A 26,217-nucleotide genomic window follows, 5' to 3' on the forward strand; every position below is an offset into this window, starting at 1 on the left:
TAACTAAGCTACGTGATATAATGAAGTCAACTAAAGTGTGCTAAGTAGAGTACTTCAAAGTCAGGGTTTACTTCATGTATCTTGCAACAGAGCACCCACTGTGGGCAAAGTACAAATTTGATAACACCAGTATGTCATCAATGAAATCTTTTTCGCTTGACGTGGCCCCATTAGATTTGGTGGCCCCATTGGATTTGGTGGCCCCACTGGATTAGGCAAGTTCTGTCAAAATGTGTTGACAGATGTTTTGTTACTCTTTATTCAAATGTGTGGTTTCTCTGGAAACATTTGGAATATGAGGAGATAATGCGTAAACTTTAACTTATCGGTGTTGTCAATGTCTGAGACAGACTGAAATGCCCTGCAGGGAATTAAGCTTTGATTAAGCTTTGACTTGCTGTTATGGGAAAGTTAGTTCTGGGGATTTCAGTTTAAATGAAAATCAGTCTAAATTTAGTTCATTGTTTTGTCTGTGAAATAGAAAGCAACACCAACCCTAACACTAACCCTTTTGACATCACCCCCTCCAAAAGGATTGACAGAATATCCCAAGCTAAACATGAGCATGAGTCATGATCATGAAGCTTGTAACTCATGTCCGGTGATCTTGTGACACACAAACGCAACAAACCCATTTTCAGGGTTAAATATAACACTTGTTGCAGGAGTGTTTGCGGATTCCTCCAGGAAGTGTGTGATTCAGACGAGGCAGTGTGTGTGATGGCTGCACAGGACTGCTACACATTTTCATAAATGACTGCTGAAAAGCTGGGCTGCTGATCTGAGGTTACATTACCTGATAGTTTGAACATTAATGTTTAAAAAATGTCATCTAAGAAGCTGAACACCATATTGTGTTTATATGTAAACATTGTGCAAGCATAATATTTAAGTCTCTGTTGAGATGCAGAAAATATGTGTCAACACAGTTAACACAGTGCTGAAAGGGTTTTAAATGTTCACACTACCCATTACAGGCTAGAATAAGTAGCTATAAAAAAAGTTTTATTTACAAAAGTATTTCGCAGACATAAAAGGATGTAAGAAGACATTATGACATCAAGTAACTGAAGTGACAGTTTTATAAGTAGGATTTTAAAAAAACGTTTTCACTTATTCAGGAAGGATAAAGACATTGGGATACAAGATTTCCTCTCAGAGTCTTGGATATTCTGAAATATGAGTGTTCTGATATGTCATTTTACATTGGCAACATTGGCAGTGACATCAAAGGAGTATTTCCTTGCCCCTCCTTCGTGATATTTTCATTAAATTGTTCAAGCAAATAAATTAACAGGTTTGTCGGGTTTCTCTAGACATCACTACAAGTGGACTTATTTATGTAACTAACACTAGAGACTCTCCTGTGTGATTACTTTTATTTGCGCGAACTTTCCGTTTTGCTTGACATTCTACACTGTAATCAAATCCCTAAATCTTCATTGTAAGACCTCAGCCACATGGTACTTGATCCTGTGGGATAAAACTCCGTTCTTAATCCGCCCCTCCAGGGTCTGATATTGTCCCTTCAGTCAGCCAGAAATAAAGAGATTTGATTGGATTAAAGGGGAGTAAGATGGGTTGTGTGAAGATCTCATTAAGCTGCAGGTAAAGGTCAACTCTCATCACTTGTCAGGCTGACACCCCGTTAAGACCAGATAGAGGTAGGTGGCCAGTTCATCTCCTTCAACAAGCGTTCATTGGAGAATGAGAGGAAGTTCAGTGTACTGTGTGCACACAACAATTGAACAGCTCCATTTTGTAGACAAAAATATCAAGAGGAGATTTTGCATAATCAATGATAAAATACAGAATATGAGTCATGGAAACACATTCTGTGTTGTGTCACAGTTCTGGATGATTAGGTGGGTATCATGGAGCTGGATTCCACACGGGTTGAATGACTTCTGGGATTGTAGGAAGATTGCTGCCCTGAAACGTTTTGAGCTTTTTGAGTTTTTTATATTAATGAATGAGAGAGAATGATGTGATTGTGAATTTTCTTTCCTTTTTCAGCCATTCAGGATGATGAGAGGTTGTCAGCAGAAGAGATGGATGAGAGGCGACGACAAAACATCGCCTACGAGTACTTGTGTCACCTGGAGGAGGCCAAACAGTAAGGAGAGAGGGAGTGACGGGAATGACCTTGAAGATCAGTGGAGCGCAATAACACATTGCTGAGAAAAGAAACCACTTTTCTCTGTTGTTCTTTGTTGTTTCTTTTTTTTTTTTTGTTAGGAAGCGTTTTCTCGGATGGAGCATTGGGTCTGTTTAATATATGGTGAACTCAGAATGGTTTGTGTGGGTGTTTTGAATTTTGTTTTGCACTTGTAAAAATCAGTCAGGGATGGTTGAGAGATCAAGTAATGAATATAAAGTTTGGAGAATATGTCTAAATCTAGGGAGCAGATCAGTGAGCAGTAAAATAATTTTTTGAGGTACGTCAAGCTGTAAAGACAGCTGAAGACAGAATCAAAACGCATATGACAGGGCAGATATTACCTTGGTGATAGCTTTTGCTAAAGCTGTGCCTCAGTGATCTCTGAAAAAAGTCAAACAGAATACAAAAAATCTGAAGAGGTTTTCTCTGAAGTTTAATTTCATAGGATTGCCTCTAATAACTTGTGGTAACATGTTGTTCAAATCAATTATTCTAAAGGCAACATATGTGAGGAAGACTTTCTGTGAGAATCCCAAGCAAAGCTAAAGACAAACCACTTCCTGTCTTCTTCTAAGGGCATCCATCTAAACCGGAAGTGTAGTCAAGCCTGTTTTAACAAAGATTTTGCACCAGCCCCTCCTAGTTCAGGAAGAAATGATCCCTTGGATTGATTATTGATGATTTAGCCAACAGTTGCGTCCATTATGCAGTAGTCTTGCCGCTTGTTGGGCCAGTCTTGTGTGTGACAGAGTGCATCAGCATTTCCTTGGAGATTATTGTTTGACAACTGAACATGCACTTTGACTCTGTGTTTAAATAGCCTACATTATCTGCTTATGTCACTGGATAATATGGGACTACGTGGGAAAGTGGGCTTGACTTGGCACAGATTCAGTTATGTACAGTATTATTATAACCTGGACATGTCTCCATTCTTAACATTTCCTTTTACGCTAACACATTTAAAGGGTAGTTTTGTAACACTCCAGCGCTGACCTCAAAATGACATCTGTTTACCTCTTATGACACATACAGTTCACTTTTGAACTTCCTGGTATTCCATCCTAGTTTGCACTGAGTTTTCAGCTCTACTGTAAATTGCAAAATACAACCTCTATTCTGGGAAAGGTGTAGAATTAGATTGGGATTAAGAGAGATGCCTAATGAAGCTGTCGACTACAGAGAGCATGGGATTAGTCTCTGGTCTCTTGGGGTAAGGGATTCAGAAAACTCTTGGTATACGTACTTGGGTTACGATCTCTGATGAAATAACTTCATTATCCAACTATACTTTCGTAACATTGATGAGGTTTGTCTTATAAACCCACAACTCTAGAACATCAGAGGTGGACTAAAAAAGCCACTTTAAATTGACTGACGTTCGAGTATTTTCAGAAACATCTGTGATAGACTTCAGTTCAATAAAATATAGTATAAGAATATCTGGAACACAGAAGGATATTATTTTAATTATTAAAAATATGCTATCCATCTACACATGGTAGATTATTATTCCCTTTTCAGAGATAAAAGCAAACACACAGTCACAAACTCATGACCAGCATCACTGAGCTGCATGACGCAAGTTTTCAGAAGCCGCCCGGTGTGTAGATAGGAATCATTTAGCTGCAAGCAGTAGATTAATAATTATGTATGTTTTGAGTTGAGAAAGAATTGAGTCCAAAGTCCAGAAAGCTGTGTTTGGTTTAGCCTGGTGGGTTGCAGAATGGACAATCACAGGAAGACCTGTTTGGAGGGTTGTAAACAGAAATACTAGCCTGTCCTGCTTCAGGAGACACGTTCTCCCAACATTGTTATAAGTACAGGAAGTGAAGTTTCACAGGAGAGCCCTGTACCCCTGCAGGATGTTGCTTTGACTTCGTTCCTGTGAAACAGACCCCCTTTCCAGTTATCTGGACTCTCATCTGCATTTGCTTCTTTCCCATTTGAGTGTCACTGCTATGGATATGTGAAATGACAAGATTCAAAATGCTGATCTGCAGCAGTGTTTTGTTCTGGTTATCTTCAGCCACTAAGATCGTGTGTGTGTGTGTGTGTGTGTGTGTGTGTGTGTGTGTGTGTGTTTGCATGCGTGTCATTTGCACATGCATAATTTCAATGTGCAACCTCACCGGGGATTTGAGAATTAATTGATGAGCATTATTTTTGGTTTCTTTACATTTTAAAATTAAGAGACCTTTCCAGATCAAGTAGTTTCACAAATAATTTCACAAGTAATTATTTAATTTTATGAATATAAAAATATCCTAAATAGTTTGTTTTTGCTGGTATGTTAAAAATGCGCTTGATGAACGAATGGTCATCAGAAATATTTCTGATTATTTTCTCCATTAATCATTAAAACAGTTCAGAACACCTGAAAATGACTTGACACTCCACTCCTCACCTTGAGAGTGCAGGTTGTGACAAAATTAATTCCTCATGTGGGGCTAAATTACAGTTCACAAAACTTTCCACAGAAAACTCTAAAATCTGTTCATGTATTGTTATATTATGAACACATGTTTCAGTTTGTATTCTTGTTCACAAATATTCAGTATTGTCTTTAAAATGTAATTTCTTCTATAACCTGTGATAACATGTTATGTTTAAGGTTACAAGGATCCTTTATTCCTCAAGGTACCTAACCCACACACTCCACTGGGTTTGTGTTGACGGTGCACTGTGTACTGTGGTAATCCTGAATGTGCTGACTTTTATTTTGGCACACTGGACACACAGCTTTAATTAACAACCTAAACAAGGTGTGAGTGTGCAGCCTTTCAGAGGTAACCCTTCATTGTTTGCAGAGCTCCCAGATTAAAATCCAGGAACAATAACCTAAGAATGTGAAATAACTAAGTATGTACACTGACTTTCCTTAAGGGTGTATTCAGTTGTTAAATGATGAGCCAAAGGTAAAAGTTTTAGAGTCGAACCATCAGCTCTGAACCGTGATAAAAGTATGTGTGGTGTCACTTCCAGGCAGTAGGATAATGTGTAACAGATTCTGAGGCCATGATGATTCACCCCGGTGCTAAATCAAACACTTTGGGCTGGATTTTGCCCAATACCTCTGGGAATACTTTAGCAAGCACTGCTCTGAAATCACTTATGAATCTTTAAGGGAAAATTAATTCCTTGTTGAGTTGTTCTGTATGTTTGAGACTCATGTGCCTGTACCAGTAATCAATGTAGTTGTTGTCTACTAAATAAAGTAGAACGAAACATCTTGTTCACCTCTCTTACCTCACATTGACCCCTAAACCAACACTAAACTTTACATTGTCCCAACAATCAAACTTCAGGTTTCTCCATAGCCCCCTATCTAAAGCCTGCTGGACTCTGTGTGGGTATTTTGGGTATTTCCTGTAACAATGCCCTGTTCTAACTAGTTGGCAGACTATTCTGTTTCTCAACTTGACTTGAAAGTGTAGAAACTATATTTTGACAACTTCCTGATAACATACAGGCTTTCAAACACATCTTTAATTTCTCTAGATTACCGGTATATATAACTTGTGTGGAAAAATTACCAAAGTTATGTTTTACTTTCAGAAAGTAGTAGCATGCTATTCAGTATTACATAACCTATCACTAATTTCACAAACTGTTCGATTAACTCAACATCTAGAGTTAGGCTCTTACTGCAGAGTAGTGTCTTCTAATCCAGTGTTTACCAACCACTGTGCTACGTTCCACTTGTGATCGTGAGAGAATATTTAGTGCGCCGCAGGAAATATTTCACTTAATTGGTCTAAACAAACATCATTGGTGAGTGTCTGTCCTGTAATCTAGAGTCTAGTTGGACTAGATATCTGGATTTCAGACTACAGCACAGACACTGGACAAGGCTGTTTTTATATACAATATATGGTTTGTAATTACATCTCGCCAAGTGGTGATGTAATTGTCAGTGTTTGTGTGTTCGTCCGTCCGTCTGTCCGTTATATTCAGGGAGGCAAGGGGATGAAAATTCGATCACAACCTTGACCTTGAAAAACTAGGTCAAGGTCAAATTTTCACTCTTTCACCTTTTTAGGTACATATCTCTGAAACCTCATGAGATATAATCTCAAAACAAAAAGCAACATTTTCAGGTAGGCAGAAGCACAAACATGTGTAGGTCAGGGTAAAATTTAGAATTCAGGGGTGCTGCGGGATGTTGCAGTCTCTGACTGCCTTGTTTATATTTTGTATTAACATTTACTGTCAGACTGTTGAGCAGAAAATTTGAGATGCTACTCATGTCTTGGGTGTATGTAATTCATGGGTATGCCTAGACTTTGATTATTAATGTGTTTACTGTTTGGAATTGCTTCCTCAGAAGCACTTTGGTCAGCCTGTTTACATAATGTTATTTCTAAGGTTGACATTTATCTACTCTTAGGTGGATGGAAGCCTGCTTGGAGGAGGATTTGCCCCCAACCGTAGAACTAGAGGAGGGACTAAGAAATGGTGTCTACCTTGGAAAACTTGCCAACTTTTTTGCCCCAAAGATGGTGTCTGAGAAAAGAATCTATGACCGAGATCAGTCCCGCTACAAGGTATATCACTGTTTTATAAGGTTAAAATGCCCCTGTCTTCCCTGTGATATCATTTATTTTTCACCAGCTGACTACATAAAAACAGGACGACCAAAACCTTTGTTTGAAACTGTGTCACTCAGGAAAGAGGGAAACACGGCAGACTGCTAGCTGCTGTAATATGCAGATGTTGCATTCCCACAGTAAACTATAAAACAATGCAAGTGTTTGAAAGGCATTTAACGTGATTTTGATCTTGATGTGAAAATAAGTTATTATAATAGGTTCATGAGTCAGTTATTTAGATATCAGATGTGTTTTGCAGATGTCTTTTGAAATAATTTGATGCCGTGTGTGCATTTTCATTGCAGAGAATTGTATTTGCATGGAATAACTGCTTTTATTGCAGTTGTTTGTTAGTGTTAAAAGTTTTGATCCATCTCTTTTTTGCATCTCTTTGTAATTGTATGTCTAATTTTCCATGTTTGTACTCCCGTTTTTACCTTCAGAGCAAAGGACTGCACTTCAGACACACTGACAACACAGTTCAGTGGCTCAGAGCTATGGAGTCTGTGGGTCTTCCCAAGGTGAGGCCACAGCAACAACAACAATAACAGACACAAGTAGAGCAGATGTGAACTTTTTTCGAACTTCAGCTGCAGTAGAAGTAGAAGTTCTTCGCCAGAATTTTGTTTCTCTGGCCACTCTATCCACAATCTGTGAAAACCCATCCAGAAAGGACAAGTGTTTTTGTATGACACAAAAAAAAAACACACCAAACAAACAATTTGCTGAGAAGATCCTCTTCAATCAATAGTTTGCGACACAAAATAAGATTTTTGGATACCATCATTTTGTAAGTTTATTGACACATCATTTTTTAACAATTATATAATTCTTTGAAAAAGTAGAAAGCCTTTAGAATTGCAACATAATGACTCATTTAGAAATTACTTAATAAAAAATGGAGTAGAATGCCTCTATTCAACAGAATCCAAAACAAGAATTGGATATATTACACGTTTACAGTTATGTAATTTATTTCATTCTTGTCTTTGGGCAGAATACATCCCATGACTAGAATTATAGCAGACTACACTTGAAGCTTGAAAAGTATAAACAGATTTATTAGTTTGATTGTGGGTTTTTTTTCTCATTTGAAGCATGTTAGAACATCTGGAACAAACCACAAAATGTCATTTGTTTAATATTTGAGGCATGACTTATTTACACACATTTCATGCTTTTGTAAGGATGCAAATTCAGACAGATGAAATGTTAGTGAGGGTGTGGCAGCTCTCCCAGAACTGTATTTACTACATAATCTATTATGACATGACACAAAAGACATAACTGAGCTGTGCCATGAAAATGGAAAACTAGGTAAAAGTTGATGCTCACATCAATGAATGAATGAGTGAAGGAATGATGCTCACATATTTGTGTCCCACCCTTTGACAGCCTTTGACATACTGTATGTCAATAAGATCAGTGTTTTGAGTGTCCCACTTTAATTGCTTTGTGTGTCATGTGACATAAACGTCAGTTTGTCATTAAGATGCATGTTTGAAAAAAATTTAGCTACAACAAATACAAACCACGAGCAGTGACAAAAGGGAAAGAGCAACACCATGAAGACATTTGATGTCATAACATTGCGATAATTGCTATGTCTGTTTAAACCCTCAATAACTTGAGTTATGTTTGATGCCTGGCATCATTTCAGCTCTGCTGTGCCAAAAATTATAGATTTATAATGGGTACAATTAATTTCATTTCAATAGCCTGGGCTGACATTGTATTTTATTATTATTATTACATGCCTCATGCAACTGCTCATGTGTTTGAGGGTTAATAAGAGAAGAAACTTCATGGAAGATGTTGAGCATATGTTTGGCTGCAAAAGAAAAAAGTTTCCAGGACGCTGTCAAGAGGACTGAATAATCTGCTGTTGTTTCTTCTTTCAGATATTCTATCCTGAAACTACAGATGTGTATGATCGCAAAAACATGCCCAGGGTGGTATACTGCATACATGCACTGAGGTAGGAATTAAAAAGGGAGTAATTCATTGCACCATTGCCTTCATACAGGTTCTACTTCTGACAGTTAGCAATAGAGTGGCACATTTTAGTCTTATTTGTTTAGTGACAGAGTAAACACTTGCTTTTTTTCCTCAAGGTGCCACACCTGGATGTCAAGTACTATTAACTTTTGAAGCAGTGCTACGACAGAGCCTGAAATTCATTATGAATGCCCAATAATGTCTTTTTTTATACCTTTTTTTGGACTTTGTTTCAGTATGATAAGAAATGGTCTGTTAGCCTTCTTCCAAAGACAAAACAATAATATCAGTGCTTAAACCCAGCAATATTCCCTCATGAACAGAAAGGAGTGACATTTTACAACATATTAAAAATCTTTTATTCTTTTTAACACTCAGAATAGCATGTTGATGAGGAAACACAGATGGAATAAAAAGGCTCCCCAAATGCCATCAAAGGAAATAAAAAATGCCTTTTTATGTCTAACAGCAACTTAAGAACCTGAAGTTGATACTGAGGACAGCTCACATGTTGGATGACAGATTAATGAGAAAAATAAAGTGAAAAAGATAATACATTTTTTATGATTTGTCTTAAACAACTCAAGCTCATACTGTACAGCCCTAAAGGCAGATATTGCAGCAAATATTGGTAAACTTGTAAATTAGCCAGCTGCCAATTCCACAAATTTTCATTTTGAAGTAATTAGAAATTCACTAGCTTTTGAATATTTGTGTTTGATTCCGTTTCTTTATTTTACATTTAACGCCAAACATTATTAGTCGAAACACATTGTTTATATACTTTTGTAGGATCTATGAAACATCTTGTAATATTTTAAAGGAAATGGTTGTGCGTTCTGTGATGTCCATGTGGCCTCAGAATTACAATATCTTTTTTTTTCCACCTAGTTCTGAATTAACTGACTTGCCACTTTTATTTGTCTGACCTGTCCATTCAGGAAAACACAGATTAAGGGAGCGGTTATGTTGAGCTACAAGAGCTATTTTCTCTGTTGTAATTTTTACGGGGAGGCCCTGAGAGAATTGGTTTCCTTCCCTCTTTATGCACACACGTGCTCTTCCTTCCTGCAAATCCAGTGTGTCCCACAAGAACCCCATGAATGCTCTGCTTCCCCTGGTATTAACACATGTGGAGGGCAAGGCAACAGATTCTCTTGTGCATAAGTTGTGGTTTAAAATTGAAAAGAGTGGGGGGGAAATAGGAAAGAGCAGAAATAGAGTTAAAAACTGAATTTTAAAATGATCTGTACTTAGTGACAGAACAATCGTATGTATTGTGTGATCTTAAACACAGAATAAAGCATCAAAATAAAGGGGAACAATCATTGTCATTAGGGGAGTTGGTTGCTCCAAGCTAGTCAGCTGATTCTTTGTAAACCTCATGTCATCTACCCCCTTCATTAACCCTAGTCAGCTGTTACTGTTTTTCTAGCTCAGATGCCTACATGTTAAAACATTACCCTTTGAATAAGCAGTGTTTAGATGTTTAAAGTTCTCTAAAGTCCCTTGAGTCTCAAGGACAGAGGGCATTTTGTGTGTAAACATACACACTGTGACCAAAGGCCAGGATAATTGGCAGCTAGAGTGGTTTCATTCAAAGTTATGCTGATGCCAGACCTGGCTTAAATATCTATAATTCATTACTACTTATCAGGTACCTGCGGCAAGATGAAAGTTTCATGAAGTTTCCAGCCACCTGCCTGCTGAATCCAGTGTTCAGTGGTGGACTGGGCCTGTCAGTTAGCTTTAGTTGTAATGTGTGCCAATACCGCCCCTCAGTGGTGTAAGGATGGCACTTGCTGGAACAAGGAATCAGTTGTTCTGAGTTGGGATGAACAAACTAAAAAAACAACAACAGATTTTCGACCTTATAGTACCACACTGTTAAATATCAGGGCATTTCAATTTTATTTTCATTCCTATTTACTTATGAATAAAAATACCCTGTGTTCTGTTTCAGCCTGTATCTGTTCAAACTTGGCATTGCACCACAAATTCAAGACCTTTTGGGGAAAGTGGCCTTCACAGGTAATTCCATTTTACAGTGAAATAAAAATGAAACTCAAAAACACATTTTATATAGATTGTTCTTTATATTCATGCACAGAAGAAATGGGAAAAATTAATTTGCTTAATGCAGTGAATGATGTTGCCTCACCTTATTGAAATACTGTATTGTGCACATCAAAAACAATTTTAAAATTTTTTTTTATATACTCGATTAATCCCCGAAGGGAAATTAGTGGCACACTCTAGTTCAAATCAAATCATATGTACATGTTGGTTTGTACAGGCCCTGGAATGAGTTTGGCTAATGAGTTTTTGTGAATGTTATTGGGAGCATTAAGGAAAGAAATAAATATTATGTGCTGTCAACCATGTAAGATTTTATTAGGATCCAGCTTTTGGCTTGATCGATACATTTCCTGCAGCTATTCTATGTGTGGAATAGCTGCTGCGTTTTTCATTTCATGATGGTGCCAAACCAACCGAGAAACTGTGAGGGGGCTTATACAGTATGCTAACTCTAAACACTACACCTTTCCCTAAAAGTGTTTTATATGTGCTCTAGAGGAAGAGATCAGTAACATGAGGAGCGAACTGGACAAGTATGGCATTCAAATGCCAGCTTTCAGCAAGATTGGAGGAATCCTGGCCAATGAGCTGTCTGTTGATGAAGCTGCTTGTACGTCCTCTGAACTTTAAACTACTTTATCAATATTTTTGACAGAAGCTCTTAGATTTTAACCAACAGAAATATGTTTTCCCTTAGTGCATGCTGCCGTGATCGCCATCAATGAAGCAATTGATAGAGGTCAGGCATCTGTGACAATGGGAGCCCTGACTAATCCTAATGCAATGCTTAAGAACACCCAGGCAGCTCTGGCCCAAGACTACCAGGACATACTGAGCCAGGACAAGGCTCGTAAACAGAAGCAGTCCACAGAAAGGGTGAGAAGTCAGATAAACACAGACCTATTCTGATGTGTACTGTCGTAATTTTTTTGGTTCATTTCAGGGGTTTTTCTGCACAGAAGCTTTGATTATCCTCTGTATGAAGTTGTAATAACATTTTTTACTGTCCTTCTTCATTCTTTTCTTGATTTACTGATCTCTGTCCCTGTTGTGACCAGATACATGTAATCTTCAAGATACGAACATTTGACTTACGGACATTTGTAAATTATAAGTGGCTTACCATGCGTAAACTTGTCTGAATTGAAAACAATTGTGAGAATTGCGAGTGATTTTTCGAGTCCAACATATCTGGCGGACAGACATAATGTGGAGTAAAATGACGTAAACTTGATTTTATTTTTGGGTATATTTTTTTTGAAAACCGACCTATAACTGAGAATGACTCAAAACAACCTGTGCCTGTATTTTATTATGTGTTGTTAATTGTTTCTGGTAAGTCTCAGGGAATAGTACTTCCATAATTAGAGTAGTAATGGCATTTAAGTGACTTCAAACATCGATTTATAGAGTAAAATTTAATAAATAATGACTTGCGATTAATCCAGCTTACAAACAACCTCTTGGAACCAATCTTGCTCGTAGGTTGAGGACTACCTGTACTCAGTGTTATGTCATTTTCACAGCAGTAATATAAGATGAATTAGTGCATATCAATGAAAAAATTAGGCCAAATACAAAATAAAACAAAACATGTAAACCTGACTATTAAGAATCAATACTTCTGACTTAAATATCCACTGCTGACAATTATAATGAACCAAACACATTTCTCTGTGAAGTGTGAAATGGACTGTGTGAACTGACTCAGTCCAAAGGCCTTGCCATCACATTCCAGTGGCTGCAGCGTCAGCTTTACATTACACGACACACTCCACACCAACGTCTGTCTCGCGTCCCATTCTTCTTTCACTGGCATACGTTTCCATTTATTGGTTGAACAGTGTTATTAATAAGTAAATCATTACCAAGGCGGACAAATATGATTTTCAAATTAAATATCGTATTCGAATAAATTACAATCTATTTGATTTGTTTCTCTCAATTAGCACTCTTTGATTTCTTCTGAAGAAAGAGATGTCTATGAGGAGCTGCTGACTCAGCAGGAGATCCAGAGCAGTCTGGACTTTGTCAACAGTAAGGATTTGGGCTTTAACTGTCTGGACCCTTTGGAGAACATAAATAAATGTGCCAAAAAATATCTCAATATTTTTTTGTGACACTTGACTTGGTGTTTCCTGTCTCCAGTCCAGGCAGGAGTAATGCAAGTGAATCAAGCGGTTTCTGCTCAGGATCAGGCTTCTCTCTTGACTGCACTAAAGCTTGAAGCTCTGGCCCTACTAGGTGTTCAAGAGCCTCACTCACACTATTACCTGGAGCATTTTACTGCATACTGCCAACAAAAATCTAAGGTATATTGAGGCAGGGCTTGCCTGCTCACTTGTTTCAAATTCAGCTCTTTAATGTTTGTCCCTGTAGTTTTGTTAAACACTTAAATTGGCACATTTGAAGCTGTTAATGAAATACTGTATTTCATGGTTTGCATAGCTACTCCAAATATTTTGTAGTCTTCAGGGTCAAAGTTGACCACAAGTCATAGTAATTTCCTTGTGGGCTTTAATCTTATGTTGCTGCAGGATGGAGCTAGAGCCGTGATGATGGACAAAGAGGAGATTCAGAGAGTTGTTAGCTCTTGTAATGACATTGCTGAGGCAGACAAACGAAGTAAGCACCTTTTGCCTCTTACATAGATATGAGCATGTCAATTAACAGTACCACTCAGATTATGCAGGTAGCCACTTGCAAGTTTCTTGCACATTCAGTCAGTCTTGAATGGATTTCAATAACTGTTGTGATAAATTTTGACTGCATAGCATGCAACTGTAATTTTACTACTCAAATTCCTTTGTAATAATATATATTGAGGGATTTTGCAAGACTTGACATGTTTTTTTCCGGGGGTTTTTTGGGTCACAATTTACTTGACCAGAACTTGAAGCAGTTGCAGCAATCAATTCAGCCATTCGTAATGGCAATGCATTGGAGACCGTGGAGGAGCTGATGAACCCTGAGGCACAACTTCCAATTGTTTACCACACTGCAGCCAACCTCTATCAAAATGAACTCTTCAGTTTACAGCTACAAGGAGGCCGGGTGAGACATCTTGCTTGTACTTGATGTGAATCCACATGCAGATTCATATACGGGGTTATGTCAGCCTTTCCTTTAGCTGGTCACTTCATGCTTGTGATGCAGACCTTTATGTTTCTTAGTCTGGCTTGAGCCATGAGGAGCTGAGTGTAGCTGTGGAGATGCTGTCAGCAGTAGCTGTGCTGAATGAAGTACTGGACACCAACGACCCTCAGGCTGCGATCGAGCAGCTGACTGACTCTCCACTGGGCTTCACTAATATGGATCAAGACAATCTCAATAGGTAAGACAGTATCATGATTGTTCAATGTTCAATGCTTAAAATCACATGGCGCTAATCCAGTTTTTAAGTTTTGAAAAAAAAGATTGCGTGTTCATTGTACTTGAAGTCTCTCTAAAGGGTCAGGTAAAGTGCAGTCATTCATATGATATGTTCTGTACCATTTCTTCATGGTACTCTCCCTCAGGTATGCTGACACTCTTATCCAACAACGAACGGAGACGCTTTCCAAAGGTCAAGAGTTCCTTACTTGGAATGATGTTCAAAAATGCATTGATACAGTCAATGTTGAAGTCCAGGAGGAGCATGAACGTAAGAAGGCCTGATTGAGTTTTACACACTTTAGATTGCACACATAGAGGGACTTTTATGCCAAGAGTCACCGTTCTTAAAAGTAAAAAGGTTTTCAAGCCAAGGTATTTTACTGTAAATTCGTAAAAATACTGTAAATGTATTCAATATGCGGACTGATCAAGAAGCAAACTGAGGTTGTCTTCTCCCTCCAGGCATCATAGCTATTGCTGAGATCAATGAGGCACTAAACTCGGGTGATCATCAGCAGACACTTGCAGCCCTCCTTCTCCCTACAGCCAAATTGTCGGGGGTGAACCCAGCCACAGCCAAACACTACCATGATGTCCTACAATCTACCAAGCAACTCCTCTGTCTGGTATTGTGACTACAAATTGAGTTGATATATTGGGGGTGAAAATGTCACTTCATTAGTTTAGTTTTATTGGTCTTGCTCTGTAGCTATACATCCCTGATGTGGCTCCACTCCATGTTTTTGCATAATTAAAAATTTCTTGAAAAATGAACATATATACAAATCAAACAGATAATTGTGTATAAAGCAATTGAAATTCTATATTAGTGAAATTGCAGCATGACTAAGTACCTTTGGATCACAGGTATAGATTATATAAAATGTGCCTTAGAGTATGAATACAATGAAAGCTCTGTGATCTCATAGAAATAACCTGACCATCCCATGATATTCAATATTTTGTATACATACATGACATCATTTATTTGCTTACTTACCTCCTTCTTTATTTATTAAATGCAGAAACTATTATAACATATAACTTATTTACAGATTTTTTTTAATGTGCTTATTGTTCACCCTCTCATTTAAGATGAGGTAAGGGCAAAATTTTTATCTTGCATCATTTTAACTGTGACTCTATAAGAAAACAACTTCATGTTGATTCTGTGTCATTACAACAATAGTTTGTCAATCTCCAAATCTTGCTTGACTAAATGATTCCCTTCTTAGTCTTTAGTGCTCCAAAAGACGAAAAGACTTTACACAACTTGATGTTGTAAATAGAGTTTACAGTATTGTTTCCTCTAATTCAGTGTCCAGTCTCGATGTTCACGTCTTTATTTCTAAGCTTGTGCTTCCCTGCTGGTTCTGAACAATGGTCCAGTAAGAAAATGGTTTTCACTGCACGCAAGCACACACACACACACACACACATACACACATCCTCACATAACAGTCGGCCTCTGACGTATTCCGTTAAGGGAGATGAACTGTAGTTCTGAGGAGGTTGTCTTGGAAATGAGAATACATAGGAAAGGATCCAGACAACTGTGAAAGCAGCAGAGACACACTGCTAATCTATAGTATCCATACAGTCTGTCATCCCCATTAGAATACAAGCAACTGTAGTGGGTAATCTGCAGGATACTGCTGGGAAAGAAACACACCCCAAAGATGATAAAAACCAGAGTGCTGACCCTGATAAATGGTCTCCAGTCACAACCTGATCGCCCAAGGTGGTATACCACTGACACATGGGCATATATACAAATCAGAAGTGGTACTATGAAGCACAGACAAACCATCAGAAGCCTGAATGGCACCAGCATTGAATGGAATTTTTCTTCGAGGGGAAGGACATCGTGACAGGTGGTGACACCCAGCGGGGCAACCCTGTAGCTCTGCCTTACCAGGAGCTCCGGTACAACAGCAGCTCCAAACAGGAACCACACAACAAAGCATATCCAAATTGTTAGTTTAGTCTTAGCCAACCTTCTGTACAAAAATGGTCTGACCACAGCCAGGTAGCGCTTTAGACTGATGCAGGCTATAGTTTGAGCTGAACAATAAACATTGCCGTAAAACAAGGCTGTTATTAGCCGGCAGGAGATTTCTCCAAATGTCCAGTTGTTTTGGTTGAAGTGGTAGTGAACACGCAGCGCCAGGGAAAGTAGGAGCAGCAGGTCAGATAAGGCTAGGTTCAGATAAAGAATCGTTGTGGAGAATGACTTTGCTTTGTTTCTGAGGAAGCCCAGAATGTAAGTATTCGAAGGAATACCCACTAGCATGGCCAGGATGTATAATGAGGGTATGACCCGCGTGCTGAGGATTCCTGTGGTATAAGATGTAGCTGCATCGTCCGAGTCCACATACAGCCAAGGGTTAGTGCTGGGATCGAGCAGCTGATTCGTGATATTGAGTTTGTACATCCTTCCCTTAAAGGTTTTTGGTATAACTCCAGGTGAACTGTTGGTCTTGGCGGTGCTTCTGTTGCCTATAAAAAGGTACAAAACTGTTTATGACCTTAAACTAAAAGGAAAAGAAGAAAACAGACATTTCCCATAATAAACTATACATTTATGGATCTTTATTTAAGTACAGTATTTGGGATATGAGCTGTATTTACTCAGTAAAGTGTCATTTTTGTTTAGAAAAAAACCTCAAAACCTTCCAGAAGGCTTACAAAATAAAAAACAGAAAATGAAGTCCTACTTACCATCGCCCTGAATGGTCTGTGGTACCATTGCGCAAATTAACAGTCCGAGCACAAAGTAGCCCATCTCTCTCCAGTCTTACCTAAGAGCTTCCAAAGATTTCCGTTGTGTTCACTTCTCCTCTTAATAAATGTAGATCTCCATCAGGGATATTTTCTGTAGTGCAGTGCAGCAGTTGGACTGAAAACGGTGTGTGCTCATGCTCAGCTTCCCTCTACTGTATGTGAGATACTTATGTGATTGTATGGTGCAGTGAGCTTGTTTCCTGTCCAGGCTTTAAAACCAAATTCCCCTTTGCTTACGTCAGTGGCTGTGCTCTGCCACACGATGGTGGAAAATTTTTCACAGGAATGCAGGTTATGTCAGAGTTTTGGTGTTAAAATAATCTGACATTTGCATTTATTTGCTGGATCAGCCTGGCTTTAAAATTTTGCTTATTTGTGTACCGTCTTCTGGATTTGTTTCAAACTTCAGTGGGTTCCTCCTTTACTCAAGTTTTTTTTACATTTCAAGTTTTATAGTTTCTCTCAAGACAGATTAAGGGTAATGAAAACACAACTTCTTAGCAGAAGTGTTAAAATTTTTCAAATGTATTTATTTTTCAAATGCTTATAATGGTGTATTTACTGGGAAATAATTGATGAATGCAGATATAAACAGACAAGCTGCATTTAGCCTGTGGCCTGTGTATTTTAATGTTCCTTCCTGTTTCCTCTGTGGTTAGGAAAACAACCCTGTCCCTAACCAGAGTTTTCTAAAATTAGCCTTAGGACAAATACAAACATTAGATGATGTTAAATTCTCAGGGTCTTTTTTTTTCTCTTTCTTTTAGTTCAAAGCAGTTTGTGTTGTGCTGATGCTTTCAAGGTGGAAATTGTTTGTTACCAATTGCAGGGGCTCTGTTAACATCAATTTATGTAGTGTTTTATCACTGTTGCTATGAAGTGCTACTGATATAGAGAAAATTACTGTATATTCACAATCTTAACTTGATGACCTTTCCATACAAGATTTTCTTTACATGTAACTTTTTTCTAACATTTTAACAAAATAAGATTTTGGACAATGTCTTACATGCTTGAGGTCTAGTTCAGTCACTTTCCTCTGAAAAGAAGCTAGTCGATCTTGTGTCTTTTACCTGTTTAGAGCTCTGGAGATGACTCTGCAGTACTGTGGCTGGACCAAATCCAAGAGGGCATTCACACAGCAAATCAAAATGAAGAGGAGGCTCTCTCATGTATGCACATAGGGTTAAATTCACTCTCTCTGTATTAACTACTTGTTGGTTCATGTATAGTAAATTCTCCTTTTACTATTAGATCTTCGAGTACTCAAAGTCTGATAGAGTGTGTGCTTCTTTAAGATCACTCAAATTTTAATACAGCAGGCTCATAATACTCTAAATGATCACTGCTTGTTTCCCATGTCATAAAGGTAATGTAGTGTGAATTTCAGTGCAAGGTTGATTGTGTTCCAGAACAGTTTTCATTTAATAAACATTGAATAGGATCACCACGAATGTCAATTATAATTAAAAAAAAAAATCTTCCATACTGAAGACATGTTGATGGGTCAGACAAAATGCGACCATGAATCATGATGTATTCCCTGTGATACATCGTAGGTTATCTGGCCATGGTTTCAGCTATTACTGCTGCCTTACTGAGGCAGATGTATGTATTTTGTCTCTGGACAGCTCTGCAATCTGGCAGTTTAACCTTTTGCTCATTTATGTATATTTGGCATGTACATGATAAAATTTGACTGAACAAGTGGTTTTTTGTCTTTTCTGTTAGTGGCTGGAGCAGTAGCTGATATTAACAGGATGGTGGCAGAAGGTGACTCTAAGAACACACTGCAGGCTTTGCAAGACCCCAGCGCTGCACTGAGAGCGGTGCTCTCAGAATGTGCTGACATATACCAGGCTAACCTGATGCAGAGACAGACAGACAGTGCCGCTAAAGGTGATTTGAGTCCATACAATCAAGAGAGGGAAGCTCAGTGCTGAAGAAATGACACCCATTTAGGCCCAGTACTTTCAGATTTGAAATACAGTACAAAGTAAAATTGGCTGTCTATTAGGACTAATTTTTTTTCTTTCCTTCAGGCAGCACTGATAGTGTATGGGTTAAACATTGCATCAAGGACAGATACGACTACTACTATAATCTGGAGATGAGACAGGGCATGTGGGAGGAGCCTGAAGGATTTGACCACAACATGAACCATCTGAGGAAAGAGGAAATCCAGGTACTGCCTGTTGAATCATTTTATAACCTCATAATCTGCTGTATTCATTTTTTCAGGTAATATTGAGAATGTAGATTTCTTTTGTCAATGTTAAATACTTTGCAACCATTTTTCCCCTTCAGGATGTTGTCAGCTGTATTACTGCAGAATATAACAGAGAGCAGTTATGGTTGACCAATGAATCCATGGTGACTGAGCTGCAGGCGAGGATCCGAGGTTATTTGGTCAGGAAAAAGCATGCGGATCGAATGGAGTATCTAAGGCAACAAGAACATCATGTTGTTAATTTGCAGGTAGTGTATTGATTAGCCTCAAAAATCAGACCAAATCCCCAATACAGTTTGTAGCTGCTACTTCAGTTATTATTTTATTTGAGGAAGCATTCAGAAATAAAAGTTAAAACTAGCATTTGAATATGTAGACTGTCTATTTTCATGTTTTCACATTTCCTATCAAGATAACACGGCAAAAATGACATTATCATCCATGCTGTGATATGACTGATGTGGAATTACACGCATATATGATCATATATTATCCTTTTTATGCAGGCTTCCTGGAAAGGTTACAAACAGAGGAAAATGTACAAAGAAAGGTTGAATTTGCTTCAAAAAAATGTTGCATCTGTGATCAAGGTGATAAGTTGTTTCTGATATGATTGTCTTAAAATGTACATTTAACAAGAAAACTATCAAAAACATTTAATAAAATACTTTTTAGATCCAGTCTTTGGTGAAGATGTGGAAAGCGAAACATAAATATAAGCGGAGGTTGCAGTTCTTCAAAGATCATGTGAGCAACACTTCGTCATTTGTGTTTGTGTTTGCTTCATGTTGTGTTAACTTGTATTTACTTTTTTAGGAAAAAGAAATAGTGAAAATCCAGGCTTTTCTGAAAGCCAACAAAGCCAGAGATGACTACAGAACTCTAAGTGAGTCAAAAAGACATTTTACATTTCTGCAGTTAAAGCTGAGTCACATTGACAAACTGTCCAAATCCTAATGTAACACAAGGAAATGTCCAAGATTATGGTCAGGATCATTTTGCAGCATTGTTAAAAAAAAATTTCTGGTTATAAAGACTGTCGTATCGTTTTACTTTTTTCCTCTTTATTTTCGAACATATTTGTAATCATATTGAGGTATTTAACCAAAGATCTTCTGATATTTCCCCCATTAACAATATAAATGGTCATTTTGCAAAACAAACGTGTAAATGAAATGCCAGTGCTTTTGATAACTTTCCAATATGACAAATTTTAGCTGGCGCCAAGGATCCTCCTCTGTCAGTGGTGCGTAAGTTTGTCCATTTATTGGAGCAGAGCTCTCTGGACCTTCAGGAAGAACAGGAAGTGACTCGGCTTAGGGAGGAAGTGGTCACCAATATTCGCTCCAACCAACAAATGGAAAAAGACTTGAACCTGATGGACATAAAAATTGGACTACTGGTGAAAAACAGAATCACTCTACAGGTTGGCAAACCCTTCTTTGTGTTTCGGTAAATGGTTACAGGCGAAAGTTTCCGACACTTTGCTGGGATCAAAGCCAAATCTTTTTACGTTTTTCTGTTTCATTCATTTTGCTGTTTATTTCTTTTTCATAGGACGTTGTGTCCCACAATAAGAAAATGAAGAATAAGAAAAATAAAGAGGGTGCTGTGGACTTGACCGCAGGTGACAGACTGGGTATTAAGGGTCTGAATAAAGGGAAACGAAGGAAACTTGAGGCTTACCAACATCTTTTTTACCTGTTACAGGTAATCACAAACTTGTGTCTAAGTCTACGTCATTGTACTCATGTATGCCACACAAAAAAAAAATCTTCAATCGGAGACAATCGCTTGATGCTACTTTTCTTTTTCCTCCCCTTCAGACCAACCCACCCTACCTAGCCAAACTGATCTTCCAGATGCCCCAAAACAAGTCCACTAAGTTTATGGACACGGTGATCTTCACCTTGTACAACTATGCCTCTAATCAGAGAGAAGAATATCTGCTGCTCAAACTCTTCAAGACAGCTCTGGAGGAAGAAATAAAGTGAGAACTGCATTCACTACTATGCCAATGTGACATTATTGTCTGTTTTTTTAATAATGTTCTAATTGGCATAGTAGTGATGCAGTTACACTTATATTTGATTCCTCCAGAAGCTGCTCTTCGAAGAGTTTGAGCAGCAGATAATTATAAATGTACCATCTTGTCCATTTTTTCAGCTCTAAGGTGGACCAGATCCAGGACATAGTCACAGGGAATCCAACAGTTGTCAAGATGGTGGTGAGCTTTAACCGAGGAGCACGAGGCCACAACACACTCAGGCAGCTTTTGGCTCCTGTAGTCAAAGACATCATTGAGGATAAGAATTTAGGCATCAACACCAACCCGGTAGATGTGTACAAAGCATGGGTCAACCAGCTAGAGACTGCTACTGGAGAAGCCAGGTAGGTGAAAATTCAGTGGGTAAACATCATCTCTACTGGTGTCTGTTGGTTTGGTCCAAAGAATAAACTGAATCCACTCCTTTATCCAGGTATACTCTAAAGTTCAGTGATTTGTTTTTTGGCACATGCACCCCGAGTTTCATAACGAGCAGTAGCTTAAACATGATTGCCAAAGGTGAATGCAATATTGAATTAAACAACTGATCATGATTAAATGATTGATCAAATGAGATTTGTGGATTTTGTCCTTTTATCTGGATCCACTGCATATATCCAAGGATAAAATGTCAAAGCAGGAAGATGGATGTTTTTATACAGATTTGGGTGGGTGCCTTGCTTCTCAAGAGTATGACAGCTGTTGGGAAGGAGATTCAGTGGAACCTGAGCAGCTGGTTCTGATGCGGTAAAATTGTCAGCCTGATGACGAGAGAGAAAACAATCTGTCCCACGGGTCCTTTGCAGAATCTGCAAAATCTAAAACAAATCTTTGCTGGAGAAGACAGGAGAGAATAAATGCTGATTGTATTTTATTTTTTCAGTGAACAGGTGTCATCCTTCCCTCTTATTGAAAAAGTGATTAGTTTTCATTGATAAACAATTTTTTAATGCATTTGGTAAAAGAATGAATTAAAAAAAAAATTAAAATCCTGTCTGCAAACTGAAAACACTTGGACCTCCCAAATGGCTTAAGCATTGCTTTCTGTTGTTGACTGCCTTTAGCAAACTGCCGTATGAAGTGACTCCTGAACAGGCCATGTCACATGAGGAAGTACGCAACCGGCTGGAGGCTTCCAGTATGGCTCTCCGGTCTGCCACTGATAAGGTCCTGAACTCCATTGTTTCCTCAATGGATAATATTCCGTAAGTTTAAGGATCTGTGTAAGCATCACTGTCAGCTTGTCCTTTTTGTTCTGAATGACACTTCTGCTTGTCACTGCCTGAGCATATATCTCAACATAAATTATTCTCTATTCTCTTTCTGCATTTTAAACCAAATTCCGAACAAGAATAAATAATCACGTACCACTTCACACTGAAGGTGTTATAACAAATAACACTGATAGTCTCCTTGCTTTTAAAGCGTGGTTACAAAACATCACACAAACACATTACAGTATTACAGTATGCATTACATCATACTGTATGTAATGCATACTGTTGATTCAATACTGGAGACCATAATTTGGATTGTTGTTGTGTTGTACCGCATGGCGTTATATTTTAAGCTGTCAGTTATTAAGTCCTTTTATATTCTGCCTCAGTATTACTTTAAACATATATTTAAGTCAAGTTTTGTTTTCAAAATACACTAACATATTTTTCTTTAAATGGTAATTAAGGGTAGAAAAGCATTTATGTTCATACAGTTTTTATTAGTTATTCATCACCAGGCATTTTATCTTTCATAATGTTGGGAATATATCTTTTTAAATGCTATTCTATAGCTTTTGTCCTGCTTGGTCATAATCCTGTTAAGTCTTTGTTGTTGTTTTTTTCCGTTATTTTTATTATAATCCACTGAGAAATGTGACTAAAATGGTTCCCGACAGCATGGGATCATATGCTTTGGCTTACCATGCCACTTATTCTGGCTATTAAGGTTTCAGCACCATGTTAGGACATGGTCATTACTAGACAATCATTGCTTTGAAGCTAGCAGTTGTCTGGTCGGTTGCTCAAGCCCAAAAACAGAACTTTGCTTTGTGTTGCATTTGCCACAACCAAATGATACAGATCTGTGATCTGTCATTACCTTTTCTATGCTTCACCATAGAAAAAAAATCACTGAAACCCATCGCTATAGCGCTTATATGGAAGTTACCAAAGCCTCTCATAATACATGTTTACCATCACTATTTTTAACATGTAATTTTTCATATAGTGTGTGAATGCATGTTGTTTTGTGTTTGATGTCCCATCAGTGCTTCTTTGTTTTGCATGTAGTTATGGCATGAGATACATAGCAAAAGTTCTGAAGAACACTCTCCATGAAAAGTTTCCAGATGCCTCAGAGGATGAGCTATTAAAGGTAGAAGTCCTTGGATGTGTAAATATGTGTAAATGTCCTTGACATTCTTGCATTATGTTCACTGTGTGATTTACTTGTTTGTGCATGGTGAGGTGATTATTTGATAGAATGGTTTAATGATTTGTTGTCTTTATGACAGATTGTAGGAAACTTGCTTTACTACCGCTACATGAACCCAGCCATTGTGGCCCCTGATGGCTTCGACATCATCGATATGTCGGCTGGTGGGCAGCTTCATTTAGATCAGCGACGTAACCTTGGATCAGTGGCGAAAGTGCTACAACATGCTGCTGCTAATAAGCTCTTTGAGGGCGAGAATGCACATATGACTCCAATGAACAGCTACATATCTCAGACATATGAGAAGTTTAGGTAAGAAATAAGTTAATATTGAGTTGGAAATATGTTTGTAGGTATTATAAATGTGTGTATTTGTCTGAGGGTAATAATGAGTACAGGTGACTCTTAAATTGCATTGCAATTATACTGTATATAGTTGGCTTTTGTATTTGTGTTCAGTAACCACATATCATGTGAAAACACATGAGGTAAATCTATTTTTTACTTTATTATTACACTCTGTTTTTAGTGCAAGTGAGGCTGCACATGTCAAAAAAGATTTTCCTCTAACAACACATTTTACGTGTAAGGCCGGGTTAAAATGACAGAGTGGGAGTGGAGGTGCTGTAAATCTATTAAAGAAGCTGATTTCTGCTGTTTCTGCAAATTGGCCAACGTTCACTAAAATCAACTGAAGTCCTGATGAGCTTGTCATGTATAAATCAGGGCTGGGATAGGATGTATGCCCAGTGATTTACCCCTCGAAATAATTGGAAATACGGAAAGTCAAACTGCGGTTCAAAACAAGACTGAGAGATTTACTGTGTCAGGTTATTTGTTTTTGATTGCAAATACTGTTGGTATTTGCTGCTCAAAAGCCTATAATCATTAACTACTGATGTCATCCTTCTTCTAGGGTGTTTTTCCAGGCAGCATGTGATGTTCCTGAACCTGAGGAAAAGTTTAATATTGATGAATACTCAGACATGGTGACCCTTAGCAAGCCTATAATCTACATTTCAATAGAGGAGATCATCAATACCCACTCGGTAAAGCATAAGAACTCTAATATTGTCATTCAATGCCTGTAATACCAGTTTATATGAATATGTAGTATCATAAATCAAATGTTTAAAGGGGGCTTAAAGCCTTAATGATAATGGTTATTGTTCGTAATTGCAAAGTGATTGACCATTTCTCAGTCAATGACATATTTACTCTCATGCCACTGTGTAATATTATTTCAATATAAGGCCAGACAGTTGAGATTGTCGCTATGACTGCCTTAATGTTTTTTATCACAGTGTCATTCAAGTTCTTACAATAGCTTTTTTGAATAGTGGAAATGCACCACATTTTCTTTCAGCTCTCAGTTGATCTACAGGTGATGCTCTCTTCCCATACTCTTATGAAGAAAGTAGATGTATCTGTCACCTTCTGTTACAGGGATGCATCATCATCTCTTTTTACAGCCACTTGCTTTCTTTCTATCCTACTTGCTTTCTTTATATTTCCATGCATTTTCCTTGGAAATGAATAGTTATGAGGATGTCAGTGAGTTGAAGCCATAAGTGTCCTTTTCATCTTGTTGAAACACTTATTCATACAAAGACAACAGTAGAGATGTCATGTCGGTGTTCTCTCAGCCTTTGTGTTGGCATTTCAAGAGGAATCCTTGTTTAAATGGGCCTGTGGGGAATTTCCCTTGTATTTCATGACAGTACACGCATACTTCTAGTACATGCATCAAAGTACATATGGCTTTAATGTTTAATAAGAGTTCAAGTCTTTAACTTAGAGAAACATTTAATTCATGAGCACCTACGTCTATAAATCTGTTGTTTTTCTCCATTAATTTAACAAGGTTCATTTCCCCACTGTGGGACAATAAAGGTTTAACTTATGTATTTTTCAGTGGCAAGTTATGCTATATATATTACAAGTATTTTATAGGACTGACCACACATATATTTGTTCAGCTACTTTTGGAACATCTGGATGCCATCTCTCCTGACCGCAACGACCTGCTGCATGAGCTGCTGCAGGACCTCGGAGATGTACCCGATGTCGAGACATTGCTTGGTACAGTGAAAGTATTTCTGTTATTCATGAGCTGGCTAGAGCGTGTTTATCATTTTACACTGCATACTGTTTAATTTCAGGTGAAGGTGCTGTAGACCCAAATGATCCAAACAGAGAGAGTGCTCTGAGCCAGATGGCCAAGACGGAGATCTCCCTCACCCTCACCAGCAAGTTCGAGCTCCTGGAAGGAGATGACAAAGACATGAAGACTCTAATGACAAAGTAAGTGGGAACAATGGTTTGAAACAGATCAGGTTGTCAAATTTGGAACATACTCATATTCCAGTCGAATATGTGGATTTAAAAACAAACGGAATCACACCTATTCAACAGTGTTCAATATGGACACCAATTGCTATGCATGTCCTATGTTGTACCGTACCTAATTGTGGTTGAAACAGCATGTGCTTCTTTGTGGCTATCGCTCAGTAGCATT

At 38.0% G+C, this 26,217-nt stretch overlaps 2 protein-coding genes across 3 annotated transcripts in view; one reads left to right on the forward strand and one right to left on the reverse strand.

Moving 5' to 3' along the window:
• The window catches only part of iqgap2 (IQ motif containing GTPase activating protein 2), a 31,880-nt gene that overhangs the window by 817 nt on the left and 4,846 nt on the right, over positions 1–26,217 (forward strand). Inside the window, exons 2-32 of the mRNA XM_068309970.1 lie at positions 2,017–2,116; positions 6,552–6,708; positions 7,197–7,274; positions 8,655–8,731; positions 10,715–10,782; positions 11,327–11,440; positions 11,528–11,706; positions 12,780–12,867; positions 12,979–13,142; positions 13,368–13,455; positions 13,721–13,884; positions 14,004–14,164; positions 14,349–14,473; positions 14,668–14,831; positions 18,071–18,161; positions 18,721–18,888; positions 19,032–19,174; positions 19,297–19,467; positions 19,726–19,809; positions 19,895–19,966; positions 20,036–20,105; positions 20,437–20,645; positions 20,777–20,929; positions 21,046–21,209; positions 21,386–21,610; positions 22,331–22,471; positions 23,555–23,639; positions 23,779–24,011; positions 24,616–24,748; positions 25,679–25,781; positions 25,862–26,003. Of these exons, the coding sequence (XP_068166071.1) occupies positions 2,017–2,116; positions 6,552–6,708; positions 7,197–7,274; positions 8,655–8,731; positions 10,715–10,782; positions 11,327–11,440; positions 11,528–11,706; positions 12,780–12,867; positions 12,979–13,142; positions 13,368–13,455; positions 13,721–13,884; positions 14,004–14,164; positions 14,349–14,473; positions 14,668–14,831; positions 18,071–18,161; positions 18,721–18,888; positions 19,032–19,174; positions 19,297–19,467; positions 19,726–19,809; positions 19,895–19,966; positions 20,036–20,105; positions 20,437–20,645; positions 20,777–20,929; positions 21,046–21,209; positions 21,386–21,610; positions 22,331–22,471; positions 23,555–23,639; positions 23,779–24,011; positions 24,616–24,748; positions 25,679–25,781; positions 25,862–26,003 (4,114 nt within the window). The remainder of the gene's footprint in view (positions 1–2,016; positions 2,117–6,551; positions 6,709–7,196; positions 7,275–8,654; positions 8,732–10,714; positions 10,783–11,326; positions 11,441–11,527; positions 11,707–12,779; positions 12,868–12,978; positions 13,143–13,367; positions 13,456–13,720; positions 13,885–14,003; positions 14,165–14,348; positions 14,474–14,667; positions 14,832–18,070; positions 18,162–18,720; positions 18,889–19,031; positions 19,175–19,296; positions 19,468–19,725; positions 19,810–19,894; positions 19,967–20,035; positions 20,106–20,436; positions 20,646–20,776; positions 20,930–21,045; positions 21,210–21,385; positions 21,611–22,330; positions 22,472–23,554; positions 23,640–23,778; positions 24,012–24,615; positions 24,749–25,678; positions 25,782–25,861; positions 26,004–26,217) is intronic.
• Positions 14,839–18,155, reverse strand: f2rl2 (coagulation factor II (thrombin) receptor-like 2). 2 transcript variants are annotated; one of them, XM_068309972.1, is made up of 2 exons: positions 17,007–18,155; positions 14,839–16,704 (listed from the first exon to the last, which is right to left on the reverse strand). In XM_068309972.1, the coding sequence occupies exon 2, from the start codon at positions 16,637–16,639 to the stop codon at positions 15,656–15,658; it is 984 nt and encodes a 327-aa protein (XP_068166073.1). In that variant the 5' UTR covers positions 16,640–16,704; positions 17,007–18,155; the 3' UTR covers positions 14,839–15,655. The 2 variants fall into 2 exon arrangements, with proteins under 2 accessions (XP_068166073.1, XP_068166072.1); XM_068309971.1 differs by having other exon boundaries at positions 16,927–18,155.

The sequence above is a fragment of the Antennarius striatus genome, chromosome 3, assembly GCF_040054535.1.
Source record: "Antennarius striatus isolate MH-2024 chromosome 3, ASM4005453v1, whole genome shotgun sequence".
Lineage (NCBI taxonomy): Eukaryota > Metazoa > Chordata > Actinopteri > Lophiiformes > Antennariidae > Antennarius > Antennarius striatus.

What these genes read in the sequence shown, in the direction of transcription:
- f2rl2 (XM_068309971.1), bottom strand. Translation starts at nt 16,990, where the DNA reads ATGGGCTACTTTGTGCTCGGACTGTTAATTTGCGCAATGGTACCACAG. An exon ending in ACAGACCATTCAGGGCGATG is followed by an intron (nt 16,705 to 16,926) that starts GTAAGTAGGACT and finishes ACCTTTTTATAG; the next exon opens with GCAACAGAAGCACCGCCAAG.